The sequence below is a fragment of the Podarcis raffonei genome, chromosome 3 (assembly GCF_027172205.1).
Source record: "Podarcis raffonei isolate rPodRaf1 chromosome 3, rPodRaf1.pri, whole genome shotgun sequence".
NCBI classification, from domain to species: domain Eukaryota; kingdom Metazoa; phylum Chordata; class Lepidosauria; order Squamata; family Lacertidae; genus Podarcis; species Podarcis raffonei.
The window spans coordinates 85,173,897-85,199,165 of record NC_070604.1 but is presented as its reverse complement, the minus strand read 5'-3'; the positions used below and the strand labels follow the sequence as shown (position 1 = coordinate 85,199,165).

The 25,269-nt window shown below is 41.7% G+C and overlaps 2 protein-coding genes and 1 long non-coding RNA gene across 3 annotated transcripts in view; 1 reads left to right on the top strand and 2 right to left on the bottom strand.

The window, feature by feature from the left end:
- Nucleotides 1-2,420: 2,420 nt before the first annotated feature.
- On the bottom strand, nt 2,421-5,142 carry LOC128410954 (uncharacterized). The gene is made up of 2 exons (XR_008329648.1): nt 5,092-5,142; nt 2,421-2,488 (listed from the first exon to the last, which is right to left on the bottom strand). It is a non-coding gene; the product is annotated as an uncharacterized LOC128410954 (long non-coding RNA).
- A 534-nt stretch (nt 5,143-5,676) lies between these two features.
- Nucleotides 5,677-18,308, top strand: FAM98A (family with sequence similarity 98 member A). Its single transcript, XM_053382833.1, has 9 exons — nt 5,677-5,989; nt 6,348-6,455; nt 8,784-8,932; nt 9,409-9,543; nt 10,381-10,565; nt 12,088-12,168; nt 13,544-13,660; nt 14,462-14,629; nt 16,500-18,308. Exons 2-9 carry the CDS (start codon nt 6,403-6,405, stop codon nt 17,274-17,276), a joined length of 1,665 nt encoding a protein of 554 aa, XP_053238808.1. The 5' UTR covers nt 5,677-5,989; nt 6,348-6,402; the 3' UTR covers nt 17,277-18,308.
- A 2,990-nt stretch (nt 18,309-21,298) lies between these two features.
- The window catches only part of RASGRP3 (RAS guanyl releasing protein 3), a 30,850-nt gene continuing 26,879 nt past the window's right edge, over nt 21,299-25,269 (bottom strand). The window contains exons 15-17 of the mRNA XM_053382832.1: nt 25,014-25,139; nt 23,382-23,746; nt 21,299-22,209 (exon numbers count right to left, since the gene is read on the bottom strand). Coding sequence (XP_053238807.1) covers nt 22,201-22,209; nt 23,382-23,746; nt 25,014-25,139 — 500 coding nt within the window. The 3' untranslated portion in view covers nt 21,299-22,200. The remainder of the gene's footprint in view (nt 22,210-23,381; nt 23,747-25,013; nt 25,140-25,269) is intronic.

The following is a 25,269-nucleotide window of genomic DNA, read 5'->3' as shown; positions in this document are numbered from 1 at the left end:
CTTGAAATACTGTGGGCAGTTTTGGTCACCTCAAGTTGGAAAAGGTTCAGAAAAAGGCAACCAAATTGGATCAAGGGACTGGAACAACAAGTGCATAAGGAAAGGTTAACAACATTCAGGCTCTTTATTTTAGAAAAGAGGTGAGTACACTTGATCTTACCCAAAAAGCCAAGAAGTGATGATAAGGATGTAGAACATCATGTATGGTAGGAAGAATAACTCTATAATTCTATAATTTTGACCATCCAATGAAGCCAAATGCTGGAAGTTTCAGGAAAAGCTTTTTTCTGGTCCTAGAAATAGGGGTAGAAATGGTGTAGTATACAGGACAGCTGGTTGTGTACAGGTGTGACACATGTTGACTTCTCTTGTCAAATACAATTTAATTTTCTTGTAAGCACTAGGAAATATATCTGTGGTCACCAGCTACCGTAGTAAACAAAGATCATTGAGGTGGTTTTCTGCAACTTCAGTGAAGGTTAATGTTTAAAGTTTATGCAAGCTGAATTAAGTTCTAGATTTTCAGAATGAATTGTTTCAGGTTATTAACACATGCATGCATCTACAGTGTTGTCTTTTTTGTTACGGATCTGGGATTCTTCCTGTTAGTTGGGGAGACATTGGCATAGTTGCATTGAGGGATATAAGTAGCCTCTTGAATATTGTGGGTATTGTTCTCTGGCACATTTCTTATTCTAATCTGAATAAGAGGATTCTCATAGAATGTGATTGCATAATACATGTGCATTAGTGTGTTGCTACATTTGATTTAAGTGCTCATCGGCCACTTTACTAACACCAAGCATTTGCTTAGATTTGAGAATTAAATTTTAAATACTTGGGGGCAAATAAATATTTGTATGGATACATTTCAGGGCACTTAGGTGGAATCTACACAAATATAAAAATCGTTCTGAAAATGCTTTTTTAATTTTTTTTTTAAAAAAATACGTTGAATTTAGCATAAGGCTCACTATCGCTATCTAGTGTAACATTGTATATTGCACTTAAAACACATTGTGTTTTATTTGCATCTGTATAGCTGAGTCCTTAGATTAAAAAGTACAGGTAGTTAAAGTGCAAACAAGCTATGTTAATTCATTTTTTCCAGTGAGTCTTGAGTATGACTAACGTTGGATATCATTCTAAGTCTTCCTAGACATGGGGTTGTTTATCACATTAGAGTGATTTAGACTTGTGTACACAAACCATTTCGAGCACACCCACCCACCCACCCACCCTTGGAACTGTAGTTTGCACCTCATGGAGCTACAATTCCCAGCACTCTTTTCAAACTACTGTTCTTACGATTCTTCAGGTGTGTGCTTTAAATGTATGGTGCATATGCAGTCATAGTGATTTGCGTCAGATCCTGATGACGTTTCGCAACTTGTTGAATCGTTCCTGGGATCTTGCCCGTTAGCTGCTGAATTAGTGTGCCTTCCCCTCCCTCACTGCCCTAATTGCAGGGGAGCCTGTTGGTTACTGCATGGAGGTCCAATGTAGTGCTTTCCAGGTGTTTTGAACTGTAGCTCTCAGCCAGCATGGCCTGTACTTAGGAGTGATGGTAGCTGTAAACAACATTTGGAGGGCACTGCATTGACTACCCCCTGATTAGTGTCTCTTGAGAGCACTTAAAGAACAACACATTCTTCCTCCTGCTGGTGTCTGACATTTACAATTTTTAAAAGTTAGGGGCGGGGCTTGCATTCTTATATGGATAGGGATTTTGCATCTCCACCCTCACTCCAACTTTTAAAAAATAATATACCTGGAGAAGCTACTGGCAGTTTCCATGCATTAAAGTTATCTTTTCCCTCCACTCCAGCACACAAAAAAAATCCAACACCATCGGAACGAGCAAAGCACAATGCTAATTCTCAAGTTTTTAGCTTTAACACTGGGAGGAAGTCCTCTGAATCTTTTTTAACATTTACCGGTAGTTGAAAAGTCAGCAGCTGAACATAGGTTAGTGGAACAGAAATAAGACTAGTTGCCAAAATACCTGGCAATATTAGAATGGGGGGTGGGGGAAAAGTATTTTAAGTAACTTCCAAGATGCTGTTTTTAAAAGTATGGCAACAGGGCAATCCTGTATGCATTTCAGGCCTCGGGAGCAGAGTAATTTTTATGTTGTGACCAGCCAGTACTTTTGCAAGAGACCTTGGCATTCCATTCTAGAGAAGCCTTGGGGAGGGTTGCACAGCAGGAGCCTCTAGCACAGACAAAATAAAACGAGGGTAATGACAGGGCAAAAAGCAATGATTTGATAAATATGTAAAGTGTTCACTCTTGATGACCACCCTTTATTTCTAGTTTATTTGAGCAATTCTGATACTTCCTGAGAATATTTGAACAGATCTAACAATAACAAGGTTGGTATTTATTTGCATGAACTGTGTTCCTTTTTTTTTCTTGGTTGGGGGGAGTTTTCCTGCCCAGTTCTTCCTATCCTGAAGGTTTACTGGAGTGGAATATTTCAGGTGAGCTTCATAATGTAAAAGAAAAAGAGGTAGATAACAAAAATGAAGGTTAATTATTCGTAGTTACCTGTTATTATAAAATTTCTGGTATCATCAGTGAAATGTGTCAAATCACTGTATTTTAAACAAATACATTAAAATGCTTATTGTAAAATTACTCTGGTGTCTGGGTTTTCTTTTTACACTATGACATTATTTTAGTAACTACATCAGTGTGGGGTACCTGCAGCCCCAAATGTTGGACTCCAACTTACATCAGTCCTGGCCAACATGGCCAATGTTTGTATAAGAGATTATGGGAGTGGTAGTTCAGCAACTTCTGGAGAGCAATTCCCCCCCCCCCAGCCCTGAACTACATAATTAACCTTATTTCAGTGCAAAGCAGCAAGTGTCTTATTCCTTATCTCAATGTGAAAACTGATTAAAAATCCAAATGTTAAACCAGGACCTGATGGATACAGTGCTTCCAGTCACTATTTCATGCAGCCTGACTAGCAGTTGTTTTAAAAATGATGCTTGGATCCAGGGAAGCATGGGGCTGCCGAAGCATGTCATGCATGGTGCTGGAGAAAACGTGGATAGGTTTCCCATAATACTAGACTCTGGGATCAACCATTAAAGTTGAATGGTGAGAGCTTCAGGACAGACAAAAGGAAGTACTTCAAACAGCATTTAGTTTAACAATGGAATTCACTGCCATTGTATCTAGTCTGATGCTTCTGAAAATGAATCGCTGGGAAGCATGAGTAGGAGAGAAGGGTGCATGCTGTTGCTTGTGGGCTTCCCATAGGCTGGCTACTAAACAGAATGCTGGATAGGCATTTGGTGTGATCCAGCCAGGGTAGGGGGGCAGTATATCATGAATCTCCTACAACACAATTATGTTTCAGGAAATGAATGCAGCTAAAAGTGGGATATTCATGCAGGTATAAGCTTGCCCACAAAATGCTAGATTACATGGGCCTTTGGTCTGAGCCAGCAGGGCTTTTTTCTTAGATTATGACTTCCCCAACTTCTCTTGATCCCAGCAGTTTTCCAAGTTCCTCAAAAAACATTCTGAGGGTTGGGAAACGCTCCTGAATGGGTGAAGAATGGTTCGTGGAAAGTTGTGGATGTTTAAAAAGCAGGCAGAAGCACCTCCTGTGAGCAGGATGTCTATTTTTTTGGTGATTCTTTTTCCTATTCAGGAGGATCACTCAAAAGAGGCTTCTTGGAGAGCTGGGAAAGTCGCCTTCCAACAGCCTCTCACCAGCACTTTGATTGCTCCAGAATGACATCTTGCCAAAGAAGAGGTTCTGATTCTGCTAGCCAATTTAACAGATCTTGGAAAAAGTTATCTTCCACACTCTAAATCTGAAAATATGGCAAGGCAGTACCTCTGCAAGTGGCACCATTCTGCATTTTGGGATGGCCAACTGCAGCCATATAAACCTGAGGTCTTCTGGTTCAATGTCAAATTATATCTAGATCACTTGGTTGTTTAAGTCTCTCTGGTGTGAATGTGGTAGATTTACTGTATTGTCCAGAAAATTTGCTGCACTGCCACCTCAACGGTTTGTATTTTGCATAAAGCCTTTGGAGCAGGCCAGTTCTTCAGGGCTATAAATTCTTTGCCCACTATATCTTTTCACCCAAGATGTGTCTCAAGCATGTAAATTATTTGTAGCATATTTTGTTTGAGCTCAAAGTGGCATTTTACAGTTTATCTTAGAACATTTGTGAACTTACTGGTTCCTTTTCAAACATAAACCATGAAGCACCTTTTCAGCCAGTCTCTCAGGGCCCAACTAGATAGGATTTGCCCTTTCCTAAAGAACACCCTTGACAGTAGCATTGAGAGCTTTTGGTTGCCTCGTTTCTGCTGTAGCTGCTTTCTTACCTGGGATCAACCCTTTGATCCACTAAGAAGCACTGCTGGGCAAACCCCATTTTTCCTTGCAGAGACAGTTTTCTTGCCATAAACAAAACGAAGTATTCATACACCTCTGCCTATGTTATTTAGAAAAACTCACATAAAACAATTATCATTTGACAGTTCTCACTTTATAAACCATGACAGGAGGAAGATGGGCGAAACTGGTAGAATGAGAGAAAGTGGTCATCAATGGTGGGGGCAGGGAGTAATAGTGCTAAGAAATAAAGCACTAAAATTGCTACTGGACTATGAAAGGCAGATATATTTTACAGTTATAGCCTGACTTTGCTCCAAGGAGTTCATGGTGGTGTACATGGTTCTTCACCTATCCTCACAACAACCCTTTGAGGTAGGTTGAATTAATTCGGGGGTGGGATTCACACATAGAATCTAACATGGAGCAAAGACTGGTTGTTGGGACTCCCATCATCCCTGACCTTTGCCTTAGCTGGCTGGGGAGTCCAACATCTGAAAAGTCACAGGTTCCCTCTTTGCATGTTAAAGAAATGGCTATCTGTTCTCCTTAACCTTGATCTCTATTGCAACCCTGTTTTCATAAGATGTGTGACTAGCAAAAGAAAAATAAACTACAGTGGATGGAAACGGGCCTTGCCGTCTCTTCTTTCACCATCCTACAGGTTGGCTGGCTATAAATGGAAGGCTTAGGCAGGCTGGAATCCTATGCTTGCTTACCTGGGAATAAGACTGCTAGAAGGCAGCGTGGCTTATTTCTGAGTGGACACAGCAGCACTGCGCTAGGAAGGTCAGTGGGCAAGGTCTTCCTCTCTTTCCTGATTATCACACCTGCAATCTGAAGTGGTACAGTCCTGGAACAGTTTAACCTGCTCATCTACTTTTTGTGCTCCTGAGAAGACCCTGTGTCATACTTTTATTCCTCAGTTTGCAAAAGTGGTAATAGCTACTGCAAAATTACCACTTTTCGGGGCTGAAATTGGTAATTTGCAATAGCTATTGTTGGCCGCCACTCTATACTATTTTAATTATGCTTCAGCAATCCTCAATAACTAGAAGAGATTCCATTTCTCACGAGGGCGCCGATATTTGCTCCTTCAGTGCAGCTTCCATAAACGCTCAGAGAGTAGCGAAAGGTGAACCATTGCATGCTGGTTCGTGTAGTTTCACAAAGCGGAAACGCCCGTCTCTTGAAGTAGTTTGTCCCTTCTCCCACACCGTCCACTCCTCCTCCTTTCAGGCCCAGGGGTTTTTTCTCCCCCAACGTGGTTCCTTTATATAGAGATAGGAAAGGGAAAGCGAGAAAGTCCTCTTAGGGCTGTCCAACAGTTGTGCCTGAAGAAAATATTTATTGACGCTCTGAAATATAACTTCCTGCGTTAAGGGGTAAAAAGAGAGGCTTTCTTAGACCAATATGAACCGTTAGAGGCAGAGTGTGAGGGAACAGGAGGGTTTTCAAGGCGTAGAGCGGATCATTTTTTTCAATCAGGCGAGATTGGAGGCGCCCAGCCCCGTGAGGTGAAAGGTCAGGCAAAGGGGGCCTTCCCCCTCTCCTCGCCCTTCCCCCACCTCCTGACATGCCAACCCAGCAGTCGGCGGCGGAGCAGCTGCGCGAAAGGTAGGTTGCGGGGTAGGAGGTTTGGGGCGCTGCTGGGCGGGATGGAACGGCGCCCCTCAGTAGGGCGGGGAGGTGGGGGCCAGGCAGGCCAGAGCCAGTTCTTAACGGAAGCAGGAGCCCCTGAACGCCTGCCCACGTCTGGGACAGTGTCGCCTGGGAAGGGGGGGGTCGGTGGTCGGGCATTCAGTGGGGCTGTTCCTGGTGTGGGGGGCAGGTCTGTGTGGGGCGAGCTCGATATCTCCCTCCCCAGGCGAACCGTGAGGCGAGCAGGGCATTCAAGCCACTCTGCGCCAGTCATGATGGTGACCGCTGCATTCTCTCAGGCGTTGCTAACCGAATCTGGGTTTGTTAATTGCAGGTTCTAGGTTTTTCCAACCCCCTTTTTCTTTTGTGCTCATTCTGAAGCCCCGGAAATGGAGTTTGAGCTCATGGAGAATGACATCCTAGAGTCGCTGGAAGACCTTGGGTATGTATGAGTGTAAATATGTGTAAATAACTTGTACTTTGGATTTTTTTTAAAAAAGTTGGTTTTTTTGTTATGTGTCCTCATCCCCGTGCTCTGTGTTTTGTGGGGCAATCATTTACAGTACTAATCATCACTAAATTCTTGAAGTTTTTTTTTTGGGGGGGGGAGTTGCGTGGAGGTGGGGAGGGGAGGTTAGTGCTCAGTGTTAGAAAAAGACAATATCTATAGCGGTTTCTTAACGAGATAACATTCTGCGCATTGAAAGATCCATTTTCTTTGGTCTAGTAAACAGTCTCGAACCATATGATTCATTTCTGAAATAAAGCAGCTGTGGAGATGAACTGGATTGGAAACCACTATGAGCTTTATTTTGGAGGAGGGTTTTGATTTGGACCAATTAGCAGAATAACCTGATATTTTACCAAAAGTGTCTATCATTTGCATCAAGATGGGTATACTAGTCTGAGGTTCCGAAATGAACAAAAGTATATCATCTGCCAGTGAAACTAACTTATGTTCAACTGAATTATGAACTGCTTTGTGAATCTCACAGTGTTGTCTAATAGCACTAAAAATGGTTGAAAATACAAATCAACCACCTGCCTCCACCACCTTTCAAGGCATCCCAAGATCACAGAGTAATTGGTGTTACTGCCGTGTGCTGTGCATGAAGGCAGGGCCACATCCATTCAGCAGACTTAAAAAAATCTATCTGGCAGTCCAGCATCATTTTAAAAACCTCCACAAAGAAATTTCTACAACTTCTACAATGTTGACTCCCCCCACCTCCTCAGTGCTCCTTCTCCATAATATTTACTGTTATTCCCTATAAATATATTCTACAGTATGAATCAGTTGCCATTCATCCTTCCCTTTTAGCACAAAGTATTTCTCATGCTGCAGCCCTACACGTATGTAAAAGTAAGCCTAAATGAACACAGTGAGACATAGTACCAAGGAAACCTGCCTAGACTAATGTTAATCATGCTTTAGCCTTTTCTATGAGGCAAGTGTGATGCTCCATTTATGTGGTGTGGGGACTAGTAATGCTATTTCTCTCTTGTACCCACACCATTAAAAGCATACTGTACAAAAGGTTCTCATTGCTTTTGGGACATTTCTCTAGCTGCTGCTGCTGCTGCTGCTTCTTTTTTGTAAGATGGCACAATTCCTGTAGTTTTTGTTTTGATTTGTTTGGCTTTTCAGGAAAAAAAGATGATAAGCTAGCAAATATTTAGAAATACCTGCTGCAGAAAATTTAAAAATGCCTGCAACAGAGGATTTTGTTTACTGTTGCAAATCTTCTGAGTTTTCTGTAAATAGTAGTAATAGATAATACACTATGAATGGTAAGGAATTTTATCATGTGTGTTCTCAGAAACAAATTTGTTTGCATTATTCAGTAAAGAACTGGATTGGGACCCAAAGAAGTGCTGAAAGTGCATGCATGGGGTAGTACTGTGAGTACAGTGGTTCCCAGTTTGAAAGAGAAAAGCTGCTTTTAAAGCAGAACAGGGGCTTATCTCTTTGGCATTGTTATGGCTGGCTGGGCAGTTGTCCCAAAACATCTGCATCAGTTCTTTGAATTCTCTCCTTGATTCTGTTGTTCAGGGACGTGGTGGTGGAGAGAAGTAGCATGCCAGTGCAGCCAAAAATGAATGTATATTTCCCCCTTATCTTCACTACTATACTTTTATTGTTGTTCAGATGTACAGTGGTACCTCTGGTTACGTACTTAATTCGTTCCAGAGGTCTGTTCTTAACCTGAAACTGTTCTTAACCTGAAGCACCACTTTAGCTAATGGGGCCTCCCATCACCGCCACACGTTTTCTGTTCTCATCCTGAAGCAAAGTTCTTAATCCGAGGTACTATTTCTGGGTTAGCGGAGTCTGTAACCTGATGTGTCTGTAACCCGAGGTACCACTGTATCTTACATCTACAGTCTAAATGTAATCCAACAGCTGACAAAAAGAGGACAGTTTGTTGCTCTGAGGAGCTTATAATCTAAACTTTGCAAGGACAAGGAGCAGTAGCGGAAGGACCAAAGGGAGAAAGAGGCAAGGGCATCAAGCATTAGGGAGAAAAAGGAATGAGAGAGATAATTATAAGAAGGGAAGATTGTGAACAAAAAAATAAAGATGCTGATGAGGATATAGACTTCAATTCAAAGCAAGCTAACTTGAAGGAAGTACCTTTGAAATCATTGGTGTTCCAGATAAATATATTAAAGTGTTAGTGGTGTTATCACCAAATATGCATGGATTACATACCTCAGAAATAGTACAGTGGCTTTTAATAACATGTTCTTATTTTTGTTTGTTTGCCAGTTACAAAGGCCCATTGTTAGAAGACGGTGCTCTGACCCAGGCAGCTTCTGGGGGGGCCAGTTCCCCTGAATATACTAAACTCTGTGCTTGGCTAGTGTCAGAGTTAAGGCTATTTTGCAAACTAGAAGAAAATGTGCAAGCAACTAACAGTGAGTAATCATGAGTCTGACACCATCGATTTATTTGTGTCTTTCATATTAACTCTGAAAACATGTGCTGGTATAGATGATTCCAAAACTGATGTGAGAGGTTTTTCATATGCAAGTTGAACTTCTCAGGAAGCTGAATACTGTGCCCAATGCCACATTCTGTTTTTGCCTACATACCCGTGGAATCAATTTTACTAGTTGTCTTCCACTATATTTTGTACAAGTGAGCTTTTAATTTTTTTAATTGTTCATTTGAAGACAATATTTTTGCCATTCTGTATCACCTGAGTTCTTTTGTTTGAAATGTTAATCATATTTTTGGGGTTTTTTAAAAAAGAAAATAGGCTATTTTAATCTTCAACCGTGAATCTTGATAACATGTATGGAAGCAGTCTCTTCATAATGTAACTTTGTCTTAACTCGTGGCAAAGAGTTAATAGTTGAACCTCTTAAATGAAAATGATCTGTGTCTTAAGGTCCCACCGAAGCAGATGAGTTCCAGCTTGAAATGAGTGGGTTACTGGGTGAAATGAACTGCCCATATACAACACTAATATCAGGAGACGTCACCAAGCGCCTTCTCAATCAGAAGAGCTGCCTGCTGCTGCTCAGTAAGTTGAAAATAACAAAATATTTTTGTTCCTTTTTGTGCCACTGTGGAGATAATTAGGACAATTGTCCTTTCCCTGATGCTTCTTGAGAACTTATGATACTATGATATTTAGAAAGAGAATATAGTCGGATCTGTTGAAGCTTTGGATTCATATCGTCCGTATCGTATTGGAAACTGTCAAAAGTAAAAACAACCACCACCAAGCATTTTTCTCTTTGCTTGTTATGAAAAAACTTTGTCAGCATTTGAAAGTGAAAAGACATTTCATTCAGAAGTGATGTAGTAAACATGAAGGAATAGCAGCTCACCCTAGCTACTTAAGAACTATCCTGCTCTTGGGAGAGATCTAGCTTCCCCCCACCCCTATTTGTGCTTTGTCTGTGCTGTCTTAGTACAGAGTTTAAATTGATATTTATGTTAATAGAATCATAGAATTGGAAAGGACCACAAGAGTCATCTAGTCCAACCCCTTGCAATGCAGGAATCTTTTGCCCAGCATTGCGCTTGAACCCATAACCCTGAGATTAAAAGTCTCACGCTCTACCATATTCTTATGTAAACTACTTTGTGAGGTTTGCTTTAAAAGCAATGTCTAAATATCTAAATTAATAAATCACATTCTGCAAAGGCATGCCATGCTTGCTTGAGCACTGTTACCCATAGCAGACCTGCCACTTGGTAGTCTGTTTTTTAGATCCTTGTCTTATCTGAACCTCACCTCTCATTCGGTTAATATAAATATGTTATGGAATCCAGAATAGTTTCCTTTATGTTCACAGCCAACTAAGGCAGATGTTTGTTAAAAGGTGCTAAATTGTAGCTTTTCTTCCTTCAGCATACCTCATCTCAGAACTGGAAGCTGCCAGAATGCTCTGTGTGAATGCCCCTCCCAAAAAAGCCCAGGAGGGAGGGGGTAGTGAAGTCTTTCTGGAGCTGAAAGGCATATGTATTGCTTTGGGCATGTCCAAGCCTCCTGCCAACATAACTATGTTCCAGTTCTTCAGTGGAATAGAAAAAAAGGTAAGAACTGAGGGTTCTGAGGTACATAGACTTGAATCCATGATTTACAGCTGTCATCCTACTGCAGTGGAATGGCATTCTGAAGAAAGCAAGTTACTTCTGGGAGCATGATGGACTATGGCAAGAATAGATAGGTGGGACAGCTCGAATGTGTATATAGAGCACCGTAAGCAAGCCCTGGGATCCAAGCTCTCTTATTCATTAGGCTTTTGTTTTTATGTTTACTTAATAAATTTATATGCTGCTCTTCAGTAAACATATTTCAGGGCTGCTTACAAATAAAACAATAAGATACAAAGGAAAATGCATAGTTTAAAGCAATGAATTTTAAATACTGCAGATAAAGTAGCATAAAACGTACAATGGGTAAAAGTAGGGAGTGAAAAGACCAGGAAAGGAAAGGAGCTGAAAAGACATTGGAATAGGCACCAGGCAAGCCACCTTGGAGAGAGCTTTCCACTAATGTAGCACCACCACTGAGAGGGCCCTTTTCTTCCATCTCCCCCATCTTGCTGCATTTAGTGGGGACCCTTGGAGAAGGGCTTCCAAAGATTATCTTCGTATACAGGGTAGGCTCATTCTTAAGGACAACCACCATCATTTATAACTAACCCTTGAGAGTGAAAAGGTTGTGTGTGTGTGTGTTATGGCACTACCCACTGGATGGAAGCCTGTCCTTCGGTATCATTATTTCTAATAGCAATGCAAGTTTTCCTGTGCTTGTGGCAAAAAATGTACCATCCATGCACACAAAACGGTATCAGCAGATTTAGGGTTAGGCTAAGGTTTGCAGATACTCACTTTCTTTAGAGGGGAAATCCAGTTTTTTTGTGGGGGGGGGGCAGGGGAACAAATCCTCTAAGTGGCATGGAATATTGAGAGACTAAGAGAGGGCGGGGGAAAACTGTCGGAATAGGATGGCTAGAAATGAAAGTTTATAAAGCACTATCTCATGGTGTGAATAGGTCACTTCCTAGTTCACACTGAGAAGCTATTTTAAATTGTCTCCAGGGATGTGGAAGTGAGGCCTGCCCATAGATATTAATGGAGTGATCAGAAATTTTAATGTAGCTAGGGTTGGGCACAAGAACATCCCCATTGCAAAACAAACAACCGGCCAGTGAGAATTAAGCATGCTCAGTGGGCAAAGAATGTTTACTGGTGGGAATGGAATGCAGCACCTGAGCAGAAGCACTCACTGCAACTTATTTTCCCCGAGACATACGGTTAAGAGGCTTTCATTCTTGAATTGAGAATTTTTTTAAAGTTGTCTGTCCTTCCCACATTAATAAGAGGTGGTTTACTGATGTCATAATGATGTTATTAAAGAATTGCAGAAGATTCTTATTTTAAAGCAACACAATTATCTGAAAATTTTAGGAATGTATTCTTTTGTGTAGCTTCTATTATGTATGAAGCATTCAAATTCCCCTTCCAAATGCATGTTTGGTGGGGAAGAGAGCATGCATTCACTGTACGATACTGTGCTATTCTATACTAACATAGTATATTTTTATTACAGTTAAAAGAAACATTAGCAAAGGTTCCTGCAAATCATGTAGGAAAACCTTTACTGTCAAAACCACTGGGTCCAGTTCATTGGGTAAGTCATATGTCTGTAAACTCTTTTTATTCTATCCTTGACTCTTTTTCTTTTATATATTTTCTTTCGTGTACATTAGGCAAAACTGTGTGATGATTTTTCTCAAGGCCTAGCGAATTCTGATCAAGTTCTCAGTTTTACTTGGAGCGAAGCAAAATGCATTTGAGAAAATAGATTCTTGATTGTCCCAAGTTCAACACATCCAAATTCACAATTGATTGTTATATCTTGACATCCCTCAGGAATGCAGGATGAGGAACCCCATATTTAAGGATGATATTAAACCATAATTAAAGCAGCAATGCAACTTGGGGCAGGGACAGTTCAGCAGTGCGTGATATTTATACACCAATAAATAGAGGTTACAGAGGATCTGGGTCTTTAGACATCCTGATATGGGGAAGGTTTTACTCTCCAAGTCTTCAATGATGCTGAGCCATTGTTTGGCAGGAACTATAGCCCATCCTAAAATTAGTCTTGGCATCCCCAGTAAAGTTTTTAAGCAGGAGCTGCAGAGCTCCTTTTTCTTATTCTGCAGCCAATTACTTGGAACATTTCATCTGATGCTTCTCTTCCTGGCATTTGTTCTTAATATGTATAGTTGTGTTTATTTTATAGATAAGAAAATGTAAACCTTGGCCTTCCATTACAGTCACAGCACTAATAGGAACACTGATATTATAGTTCTTCTAGGAATCAGTGTTAGTTTTATCAATTTGGATTTAAAACTTTTGAGTCTTTATGGAACTGTTGTGTTCTTGATTGTTGTCAAGATGAAGGCTACTTTAATTCTAGAATTTTCAAAATTTTAACGTCTTTGAGGTCGTGCTGGAGGATACAGTGCTGTCTTCCACTGAGAAACCCCATGGGACTTTTTCCCCCTTCTGTTATTTGCATGTAAAGTAAATGTGAATTGAATGATGGATTAACCACCAAGGTCTGGTCTGCATGTAACACTTGTGGCTTCATAAACCGTAGTTGATCAAGCCAGGAACAATTGTTGACTCTTGTACTCTCCTTTAGCTTCCCTGTCTTGCTCAGTGACTTTGACCGTTCAGTCCTGACCTCTTTAAAGTATGGTTTTCTGTTAACATCCAAAATGGGGAGCAGTCATTTGATGTTGGTTTACTTGTTAGGAATCAGACTGTGCTTTAAAATTGTAACTAGTAAACTAACATTAATCTGCAAGTCCCCATTACAGTGGAACCAGGGAACTATGGTGTTAAGAGACTGGGATTGAAACCCCCAGATTAGCACGATTGGGGAGCACATGGGCCTGAGATGCTGTTTCTTGGCTTAGTACGCTAGTACATTGCACACTAGGAATGCCTTGGCTGAGAACCAGTGTAATATGTGATATGCATTTTTATTTCAGGAAAAAATTGAAGCTATTAATCAAGCCATAGCCAATGAATATGAAGTCCGGAGGAAATTGTTAGTGAAGCGTCTGGATGTGACTGTCCAGTCGTTTGGCTGGTCAGATCGAGCAAAGGTACAGTTTGCATTCTGCAACTTACTTTGGCCTTGCAAAGAGCTTTTATTTTTCTCTGTCTGTCAAAAAACCTCTCTGATGGCGCTAATGGGGGTGGAAGTATCCCATAATTTAATTGACTTGCCTCTGAATGTACTAAGCACTTTTGTTTAAAGCTTATATTTCATTTGGTAACTCTTCTGTTGACACTTAGGAGTAAATTTAATTATCAGCTGTGTACTTGCGCTAGGGGCAAGTGAAAACTTCAGTGTAGCTCACTGTGTATCTGCATTTCACATGTGTTGCCAGTAGAAGAATGTCATCGTGAAAGGATTATTACCACTTTGCACTTTTCCGCTTCTAATTGAACAGTTACCCCATAGCATTGCTAATCATTTGCTCTACAAAATGTACCCAAATCACTATATTACGGTGCCTCATAAATAATTATTTCGAACCATTTTTTCTCAGGAGAGCTGTAAATGGGGGAAACTACAGTTTTAAAATGCAGTCTGAACAAGTTTCAGAAATGCAGAATGAGATACAGACTTGGAAAGTGGTTGGCAAAATAGGTAGCGGAAAAACAAAATAACATTGGAGAGAACTTCGAAGCTGGATTTACACCTTATTTATATAAGCTTGTATATTGTCCCATTAGGCACTTTCCCATCAGCTCATACAGCATTTCTCATGAATTGTTAGTTGCCTGCCATGTGGGCCTTGATCTGTCCTTGGAGCTGTTGTTGTTTAAATTGGTAAATAATTAATTTTTAGCTGAATGTTTGTTTACATCTGTTGACTCTCTTCTTTTTTGGATCACAGAGCCAAACAGAGAAATTGGCTAAAGTCTACCAGCCGAAGCGTGCCACCCTTACTACCAAATGCGCTATATCTGTCGCTCACCTCTTGGCAGCTCGGCAAGACTTGTCAAAGATTATGAGGACGAGCAGCGGGTCCATCAGAGAAAAGACTGCATGTGCTATTAACAAGGTACCTTTGTTACATTGATATAATTTAGTTCCTACTGTGCTGTGGATATTAAATAACTTGATGGGGAAATTTTTGCATGCTTTCAGCACATACAATGCACACTCTGTTTTGCCTCTCCCTTTCCACGGTTCCTTTTACCAGGTTTACAAAATGGCATTGGGGAGGGGGGGCTGGTTTCAATGCCAACTGTTCAACCTGCTACATTGCACAGGAGTTGTTAACTGTTCTGTGTCACATGTTGATATAGCACAGAGCAGGGTTCTTCAACCATGGGGCCCCAATTTTGTTGGATTGCACCTCCCGTCCTCCCTGACCATTGGTTAAGGTGGTTGGGGATGGTGGGAGTTGTAGTCCAACAACACCAGGGACCTAAGGTTGAAGAGCTCTGGCAGAGAGGATCAGCCTTTTTGAGTTAAAAACATCCCTATATTTGAGAATGAGGTCCTTGTTTACTTAAGAGCATTTTTAGGTATTATTTTGCTAAGGGTTATTGGCAAAAGTCTAGGTACATGCTAGTAATAAATTGGTGTTGCACAAGGTACAGTAAGAGTGTCATACTGGTTTGCAGTATTACAAGGTAGTCATGTACCAAGAAAATCCTCTATTGTAGTTGTGCTTATCTGTGGAAGCATATTTTGACTTTCAACAAAGTTAGCAAAACCTAGTGGAAGCCATGTGGGTCTGGATGGATGCGGATGCAAATTCTATATCGGCCATGAATTTTCTCACTTATATTTGAGAGTCATACTCTTGCCCTATTCCATAATTAGGGCTTGAGGGGGTCACCTGTGCTACACTAGCTGCTCTCCCACTTTCTCTCCCACCCCACCCCCCAGCCCCTCTGGGGAAATAGCGATTATCTAGTGTCCATTGCCAGCGCTTGCCAGAGCAGTGCACCCAGCAGAACACTTTTTAAAGTTGTTTTTTTTAGGTGGTGACCAGTGTATGCTAGCCCCAAAGTACCCATGCAAAGTGTTGATGCTGTGCCTGTTTTGTAATGCACTGCCACTCCCCTATATCTCTTGCTGCCACTATGTAGTCATTTAGGTATCCCAAACAAAGCCCCCACTATACAAGGACCACCACTACCTCTTCAAGACTAATTATTTTCAGAAATGAAAAGAATACAGTCAAAGCTTCCTTAGATTTAAAGCAAAAGAGCAATATATCACTGAGTCCCAAAATGTAAAATCTATCTGGAAGATATCTTATGTCAATAAGAGAAAATATCTAACAGAAAATTTAAAAATGAAACGTAATGGGCAAGGAAGCCCAGTTTTTCTGCATTCCAGATGTGGACCATCTCCATCCCTAAGCATTGCTATAATAAAGGGTTACATCTTGATCTGCTGAAAGCTCCTTCCCACCCCCCTTCTTCAGTACATCACCTCTGTACACTTCCGTTTCAACTCATTTTTTTAAAGTACAGTGTTTTCAGATTATTAAATAGTGTTATAAATTATTCAGGTACCAGGCATGCTTTGTGACTGGCGTGGGTTCAGTTGCAAACACATGGAGATCTCTGGATGCCAGGTTGGCAACTGGGAAAAGCAAAATGTCACTTAGCACTCAGGTCCTTAGAGAAGGATCTGAAATATTTTCCTTGAAGTTTGAATTTGTTTTATTCTGGATTGCTTTATTTGATGTAAACCACTTTTAGATTTGTTCTTTAAAATATAAAATGGTATAGAAATGAAGTGAATAATATCAATTGCAAAAAAGCACCTAGACATTCCATTGTGGCACCCATAACCTAGGTTTAAGGTGCCATTTGGTGATTAGCTTAGATATCAGAGTTTTTAACACTGTAAGTAGCGCAGTTCTTCCCTTGTGTTAATTCTCCCAACACATTGCCTTCTTTTGCTTTTAGGTATTAATGGGCCGAGTGCCTGACAGAGGTGGCAGACCCAACGAAATTGAACCTCCTCCTCCCGAAATGCCACCGTGGCAAAAAAGGCAAGATGGTCCTCAGCAGCAAAGTGGTGGAGGCAGGGGTGGCAGAGGTGGCTATGAGTCGTCCTACGGAGGTCGTGGAGGCTATGAGCAAGGGGGCCATGACCGAGGAGGCCGCGGAGGATATGACCAAGGAGGCTACGACCGTGGCAGCCGTGGAGGGTACGACTCATCCTACGGAGGCCGTGGAGGCCATGAACACGGGGGTCACGAGCGAGGAGGGCGAGGACGTGGTGGCTATGACTATGGAGCCAGAGGGGGAGGCAGAGGAGGCAAACCCCAAGGAGGCTGGACTGATGGTGGAGGAAGTGGCTATCAAGATGCCAACTATAGGGATAGTAACTACAGAGACGCAAGCTTTCAAACTGGGGGTTATCACGGTGGTGGCGGCTATCAAGGAGGTGGCTATGGTGGTTATCAATCTTCATATTCAGGAAGCGGATATCAAGGTGGTGGCGGCAGCTACCAGCAAGACAACAGATATCAAGATGGGCACTCCAATGATCGAGGTGGAGGCCGTGGAGGAGGCCGGGGCCGTGGTCGTGGCGGCCGTGGCGGGCAAGGAGGTGGCTGGGGGGGAGCAAGAGGTGCACAGAACTTTAATCAAGGGGGGCAATTTGAGCAGCACTTCCAACATGGGGGATATCAGTACAATCAGTCTGGATTTGGACAAGGAAGACACTTCACAAGCTGAGGCTGCAAAAGCTTCCATTTGGGCAGAGCTCATGTAATAGATTTTCTATGGTTTTCTTTCTGAATTAGTACCAGGCCATGTCAGGCTGCTTCCGGAAAATGATCTTTGCTTTTGAGCACCTGCGAAAGGTGCGCATAAGTCTGATGCTGCCTAAAATGCAGCATTTCAACTCCAGGAAGCTCAGAACTTTAAGACAGCAGCCCTGGTTCTGTTCACTAAAGGAAAATTGAGTACATGTCTGTCACACCTTTAATATGCAAACTAGTATGTCTGTCGGTTTTTACATGAGCTCATTCTTCCTTTAAGAATCTTCCGCTCTTCAAGCCACTTTGAATATTGCTCTTCACCCTGATTTTCAGTAGACAACAAGCTGACTTCAAACCTGTATTGTAAAGCTGCAGGTGTGTGTAGTTAGTTGTGTGCAAGACCCTTTGAAGTGGGTTGGATTTCTGCATTTGTAACTGCACAGAATTGCAGCCTACTTCACGGGGTCCATGTCTATTATATGAGCTCTACTGCTGATGACTTGTTCAATAGCCTTATCTCTCATTGATCAAAACCACACTCATGTCCCCATCAGAGACCCAACCACTGTCATGCCACGCAAAGGTCATATAACAAACCGAGCTAAGTTGTGAACAGATAGTATATGTAGCCTTGTGCTTCAGCATAATTCAGATTCATTTCACACACCAGAAAACAGTTGATCCCCTGACCAGCCTAATTTTTACTTGAAATTAGCTAGCAGTAATGGCAAGCTGAAACTTGTTTTGTGCACGAGTTAATACCACTGATCAGCAATTATAGGATGGTTTCAATTTTTGGCATCTAACTTAAGACAAAATGCCCTTCAGGTGGGATTGTTACAGTTTTCCTTACTAAAAGTTACATCAGTGCGCCTTGCCTGGGGGTTTTTTGTGTATGAGTGTGAGTGTGCGTGTGTGTACAGAAACATTGTCAAGCTGTGAAAGAAAAATGGCTGAAGGTGTGCTATTGTATAAAAGGTGAGCAATAAAAGTATCTGTTCTCCTATTGGTTTGTTTCTCTTTAACTTTCAGTTGGTGCATGGGTTACCAATATTTTTGAGCTAGCAGGCACAGCTTGACTTTAGAGAAAACGCAGTGGAAGCTAGCAACAAAATGGCTGCCACTGGGCATGGACAAAGTTTGGAGAGAGTAGACAGTGCTGCTGCCCGAGTGTCAGGCTTACCATGGGAAGCAAGATTTTGTCCTGAGTGTCGACGTCACACCACAGTTATTACATGGTTGTTGGCTAATAAGAACAGGAAGCATTCCCCAGTTCCCCAAAAAATACACAACGTGGCCACACACTGCACACACACAAACCACAAACACATGCATCTGCCACTCAGGTGTACACCACATTTCTCCCTCTTGGAGAGACAACACAATATTCATACTGCCTTTCCTTCCTCACCTACTTCTCTTTCACAGGCCACACATCCGTGCATCTGACCCACACGCACAGACCACATGTACTTCTCTCCCAAGTGCACATTTCCCTCTTGCATGCACAAGGGTGTGTGTGGCAGGAATAGTTAAACACTAGACAGGTGGAACAGGCTGTCTCACCTATATATTTTGCCTCCTAGATTTTAAGAATGCGAGACATTTAATGGCTTCCATCGGAGGTCAAAAAGCTCCTTGCAAATAGGGATGGGGCTTCTCACCTGTCTGCCTGTTTCTTGGTTGTAGCAAGTAGAACAGCTAGTAGTGGCAGGGAAATGGAAGGCAGTGGTTCTGCCCCTTCAGATGTATTGATCACAAGCAGTTTTTGATCCTAGATGCTATTATAGGTCAAGGAGTATAAACGTTATGTTTCCCTGCATAGAACGTATTCATAGCCAAGTTACTAATTTTCATGGATGTAGAAAACGTCTTGATCAAGTGTTGGCAAGTGTTTTTAAACTGCTTTAAAAAATGAGAGGAGAGTGGGCTATCATTCTATTGTATGCCTAGAAATCAGCTTTGTACTTGCTCCTCTTCCCTGACCTTGGGACTCAGTTTCAGTTTCCTTATATGGTATTCTCCTTTGCCTTTTGCCACCAAAGTCTTTAACCAAGAAGGACACCCTAAATTCACCATAAACCTGAATTTTGTAAACTTACTAAGATACGGAAAGCAAGTAAATGCATGCAATTTAACTCAGTATGTGTATTTTATACTTGGATTAGAAGGTCAATTGCATTTAATTGCTTTGCATAGCTTATTAGAAGTACATTCATTCTTATTTATGTATACGGTATAGATTACTTGTAAACCGTAACCCATTAGCATTAGGTATGTATAGCTTGGAAATCTTAACACAGAATAAGATTCTGGAGCCCACTGTACCTCTGACTTGGCAAAAATTCAAAAAATGTCACAGTATACATATTGGCATCACAATGGTCAATCAAGTTGTCAAGGTTTTTATGACCACTAGGTGTTGCTCCTGATCCACAAGTAAAAATAAAAATAAAAGCAGCAACAAAGAAAGGTTGTTCTCGGTTCCTACTAATAGACCGAAGTGGCTTCTGTGTTCCATGTCCTAGAAAATGATGGATCCTTGTCTCCACATGGCGTTAAATTACTGCATGTCTGTGCAGATGGGTTTTGGTCTCAGAAAGCATTGGGTTTTTAATGCAATCTTTCTATGCTATACCACAAATGATACTGAAAGTAATAAAAGGGCTGAGTTTGAGTATAAATATTGCTGATTTGGTGCAAGGAAATAGGGTGAGATTTTCAAGTAGCTTGGTATCTCTGAATGCCTTGTTACGGTTTGCTGGGAACCAGCAGTGCTTAGGAGAGGCTGTGAGACTAGTTTTCAGAGATCTTTGAATAAGTTACACATACCCATGAAAACGCAAAAGAACTTTGTTATAGAACATGAAGGCATTCTGCTTGCACGGGTGAAACGTGCAGTAGTGCCGTTTAATCTACCATGTTAACTGAACAATGAGTTAACACTAGTGAACATAATTGTGCTTGAATAAAATGCTGCTTGCTCCTTAGTATTCTAAGGAGCTGCTTGCTCCTTAGATTCAATCTGTAACAAAATTGTGTTACGAGACCGTCTGAAGTGGCTATGGAATTGGGATGGATGTGCAGATACCAGAATCAAATGGGGCCTTTCTCAAGTTACCTCTGGCTCCTTTTCAACTTGCTTTGTTGCCAACAGTCGCAGACTGGAACTATGTGGGCAAGGCCAATTATGCTGGTCATTCTCCTTCCTGGTGATACAGCTATTAAAAAAAATCTGTGGCTAGCCCTGTTTGCATGGTGCTGGCTATAGGATACCATGATTTTGAGCTAGGAAATGATTGTACAAGAGAAAGAGGCTGACCAGCAGATGGAAAAAGATTTACAGTATGTGAGTGGCTGTCATCGTATGATTCCAGGATACATCTAAGTGACACACGGGAAGCTGCCTTGTACTGAATCACAGCATTGACCCATCTAGTTCAGCATTCTCCATGCTGATTGGCAGTGCCTCTCCAGGTTTTCAGGGGTTTTGGTTCTGGCAGAATTCGTGTAATACTGCCAGTTATTTTTGTAGTCTCAATAGTTCAGGGAAACCCTCAGAACAAGGTCCTGTATGCATCATTTATCAAACATTATTGTTGCTGGTGCATCCCTGGAGAGTTCCAAAGATCAGTCAGGAACTGTTTAACCATTTAGGTAAATTAACTAGAGGGGATGCCTATTCTCTAGCATAGCATAAATATAAATACTACAGAATTCATTTTTATGTGCTTTCTCTGGCTTTTAGTAGTGTAGTGACACGGAAGAGACCTCTAACCCAAGTATCTGGGTGCAAGATAGATGGTCGGTAAATTGTAGAATAAAACATTCTGACACACTGTTATGGGGACAGGGATTTTTCTCATTTTCTAGCCAGGAAAGCTTAGCTCAGGCAGGCAATAGCTTACCCGTGTAATTCGGTTTCATAAATGATCTCTGCAGAAGGACACACTGCTTCGGTACATTCTTGAGTTGCATTAAACATTCTGTACTGCATTTTATGAAATCAAGTGTTTTATTTAGGTAACTTCTAGTGTGCTGAAAAGAGTAAAAACAAAACACCAGTAACCATTAAACTAAAATGTGTACTACCTGATCCTTCAGCATAAGGCATAGCACTTGAAAAGTCTTTTCTCTGTCTCTCTCCAGTTCCTTCAATGACTCATCATAGCACCTGTATTCCATAAGCCTTTCCACATCTGGTATATGTTGAAGGTGACATCTTCCAGTGAACTATTGCTGGGAGACTTTGTAGCACACACAGCAGTAGCTTGTTACAAATTTAATGGAGAAAAAAGTAAACCTCTTCCAAACTTGGTTGGGGTGGGGACAAAAAACAAAACATTCTGGCGAAAGCTGAAAATGAAATGACTGTGCAGAGGTATTCTTTGTGATGAGAGAATCTCAAGGCTGTGCAAGTCTTCAAGTGCCACCCATTTATGACGTAGCTGTCAGTGCCAGACAAAGAATGCAGTCTCAAACAAAATAACTGGGGAAAGCACATTGTCCATATCGGAACGTGTGACATTAACATATACCCAAATATTAACGTGCCAGGCAGGTTTCCACAACTGTGATTGCTGCAGATGCCAAGGTGTCCTTGCTGGTGAAATAGTCTGGAACCACAGCTGCCCGCGAAATAGAAACAAATAATGACACGCTGGAGCTACAACACTCCTTTGTTTTCTGTCTGTGCAAGACTGATCAAACTACTTAACCTATGTGAACAAAAATAAATACGGTAACTCTGTCATTAAATTTCTTTCACAGGTGATTTTGGAAAAAACCAAACTGCTGAATTTGACAATGGAATGATGTTCAACCAAGTCTGGCAATTTATGGAATATCACATTGTGCTTCCTTGAACTATCTTCCAGCTTTGCAGCAGCAGCAGCCACTCAACTAGCCTGTAACAAACAAAAAATGACATAATATATATTAGATCTTAATACAATGGTACCTCTGGATCTGTTCCGGAGCCCCGTTCGCATCCTGAAGCAAACGCAACCCGCGCGTGCACGGGTCACGATTTGCCACTTCTGTGCATGCGCGTGATGTCATTTTGAGTGTCTGTGCATGTGTGAGCGGCGAAACCCGGAAGTAACACGTTCCGTTACTTCTCAACCAGTTACACTCAACCTGAAGCAACTTCAACCCGAGGTATTCTGGTTAGCTATTCTAGATATTCTAAGGACCAAGTTATATAACCAGCAGGGTTACGTAGCTGGACCATACTGCTTAATGTAAGAAGAGATGGATCAGGCCAAAGGCCCATCTAGTCCAGCATCCTATTCTCATAGTGTCCAACCAGACACCTATGGGATGTGCAACAGCACCTCCCACTTGAAACCCCCATCTAGCATTCAGAAGCAGATGGCCTCCAATACCAGACACAGCACATAATAGTCGTTTCACGCATGAATTTGTCTAAACCCTGTTTAAAGCCATCCAAGGTGATGGGCATCACTTCATCTTTATGGTAGTCAATTCCATATCTATATGTGGTGCAAAGAGGTCCATATTTTAACCCTATGTTTCTGCAGGTGATTAATGGATCTAGTTTGTATGACATTTCCCCCCAATGAGCTGTGCCCAAGGTGGCATATGCTGGATTACAAATTAATCATGCTACCAGACGTTAAAAATCAGTAACAAAAATCCATCCCTAACTCTGGGGAACAAAATAATCTAGGCTCATACAATGCTATGAGCAGAAAGGTTTTTTTACATATAAAGTGAGCAGGCAGTCTGAACCAGCAAAAGCTGCACCATGTGACATTAGGTTATACAAATTAACTCTCAAGCTAGTATTCCAACTGCCATGCTTTAATTTGATTTATTCTATTTAAATATTTTGGTCAGAACATGAACCATATGTGTATTTACATATAACAGGATGCACAACTGCCACAGTGGCAAAAAATTCCACAGATAAATTAAGTTAATGCTCATGGTCTTGAATGGTGAGCATTTGTCCTGCCCCATCTAAGAAAATTCTTAGGCACAACTTGAATTGTAGCACTTCAGAGAAAACACAGAAGCCCTTACAGTAAACGTTGAATGACATCCTATAACCCACCTCCATTTCCTGTCTTTCTAGGAGCGTTTCTGTTCCGTTCTGGTCCAACACATGTGCTGTAGTTCCTACTGCAGTGTCCATATTGGCTTGAATGTTCGATTTTTCATTCTCCCACTTTGCAAAGCCTTTATTCTTTCCCGATTTCCCATGGAGTTTGGCCTTCATTTTGGGGAAGGTGTGTGGTCCTGAATCTCCCCAGCCAGGCTCATGCCACAGCGGCTCTGTCTGCGTTGCTTGGCTGGTGGTTACCCGCTGTAGATGGACCGAAATCTTTCGAGAATTGCCGGTGACAAGTGTGATTGCTCTGCTTTCTAGATCCTGATTTTGTGGAGTTACACTAGGAAAGTTAAATACTTCACCTTGCACTACGAAGGGGAAGAAAGAAGTAGAGATTAATTTTACTAATAACATTGTCTCCTTCAAACCAATCACCTTTTTCTACCAGGGGTGGGGAACCCATGGCCTTCCAGCTGTTCTCCACCAGTCCCAGCCAGAATGGCGAATGATTCCACGTAGACCACAAGGTTAACATGAGTCAACAGTGTGATGCAGCAGCAAAAAAACCCCTCATGCTATTCTAGGCTGCATCAACAGAAGTATAGGGTCCTAATCAAGGGCAGTCCTTTAGGAAGGATATTGAACATGTGCAGAAGATGGCAACCAATATTATCAAAGGTCTGGAAAGGAGGCCTTATGAGGAACAGTTGAGGGAGTTAGGTATGTTTAGCCTGATAAAGAGGAAACTGAAAGGAGATATGCTAGCCATCTTAAAATATCGAAAGGGCCGTGACATGGAAGATGCAGCAAGCTTGTTTTCTCCTGCTCCAGAGCATAGGACTCAAGCCAATGCATTCAAGTTACAAGAACGGAGATTCCAACTAAACATTCAGAAGCACTTTCTGATGGTAAGGAGCACTCTCTCTTCCTGTGGCTTCTAGCAACTGATTTTCAGAAGCCCTGCTGCCTCCAACTGTGGAGGCAGAGAACAGTCATCATGGCTAGTAGCCATTGATGGCCCACTCATCCATGAATTTGTCTAATCCTCTTTTAAAGCCATCCAGTTGGTGGCCACTGCTGCTTCTTGTGGGAGGGAGTTCCACAGATTAGCTTTGTGCGGCCTAAAGAAGTACAGGCTGAGACCATTGTAGGCGTGTTTGATATGTGCATGTCCGCACACAAGCGCATCGTACCAAACTCAGAAGGGACCTGACCTGAAAACGTCCCCAAATAGGCAGAACGGGGTGTCTGCAGGCTGTCTCAATGGTGTTTCAAATATTCACAATTTCACTTAAATGATTAGGGCAGTGCTGATCATGTGATTTGAGCAAGCTGTGTGGTTTCACAGGCAACGATCACTACTCTGGTATGGAGCCTCACATGCAAACACATGGAAGTGGGGTTTTGGGATCAGCTGTGCAAACTGGGCCACATGCATCTCACTGGAGAGGATACTCCATCTATCTCACTTCAGGGCTATTTATTGTGGGAGAGAGGTTATTGAGGATATCCTTGGGAATAAAAGAAGCTCCTTGCTTTATCAAAGCAATGGCTACTGCATCCTTGGAAACTCATGTGATGCATTGTTGCACAACAAAGGAAACTGTTCAACAACCCATTGTTATCCTCTCTTACCTGCTGGCAATGATGGACTATTAGGCAAAGAACCGTGACTGCTACCCAGTGACATCCCTCTGGCAAACTTCCTGCAGGCTAGAACTAGCAGATCTCTGCATTGCTTATGACAGTTAGCACCACAATCTGGAATAAATTGCCAGAGAAAGGAAAAATTGGATCTGGCAAACTACAGTTTCCAAAGAGATGCAAACAACGACAAAAAAAATTCAACTCTGTAAAAGCTTTCAAAGTCTGTCTGAGGAATTTCCACATA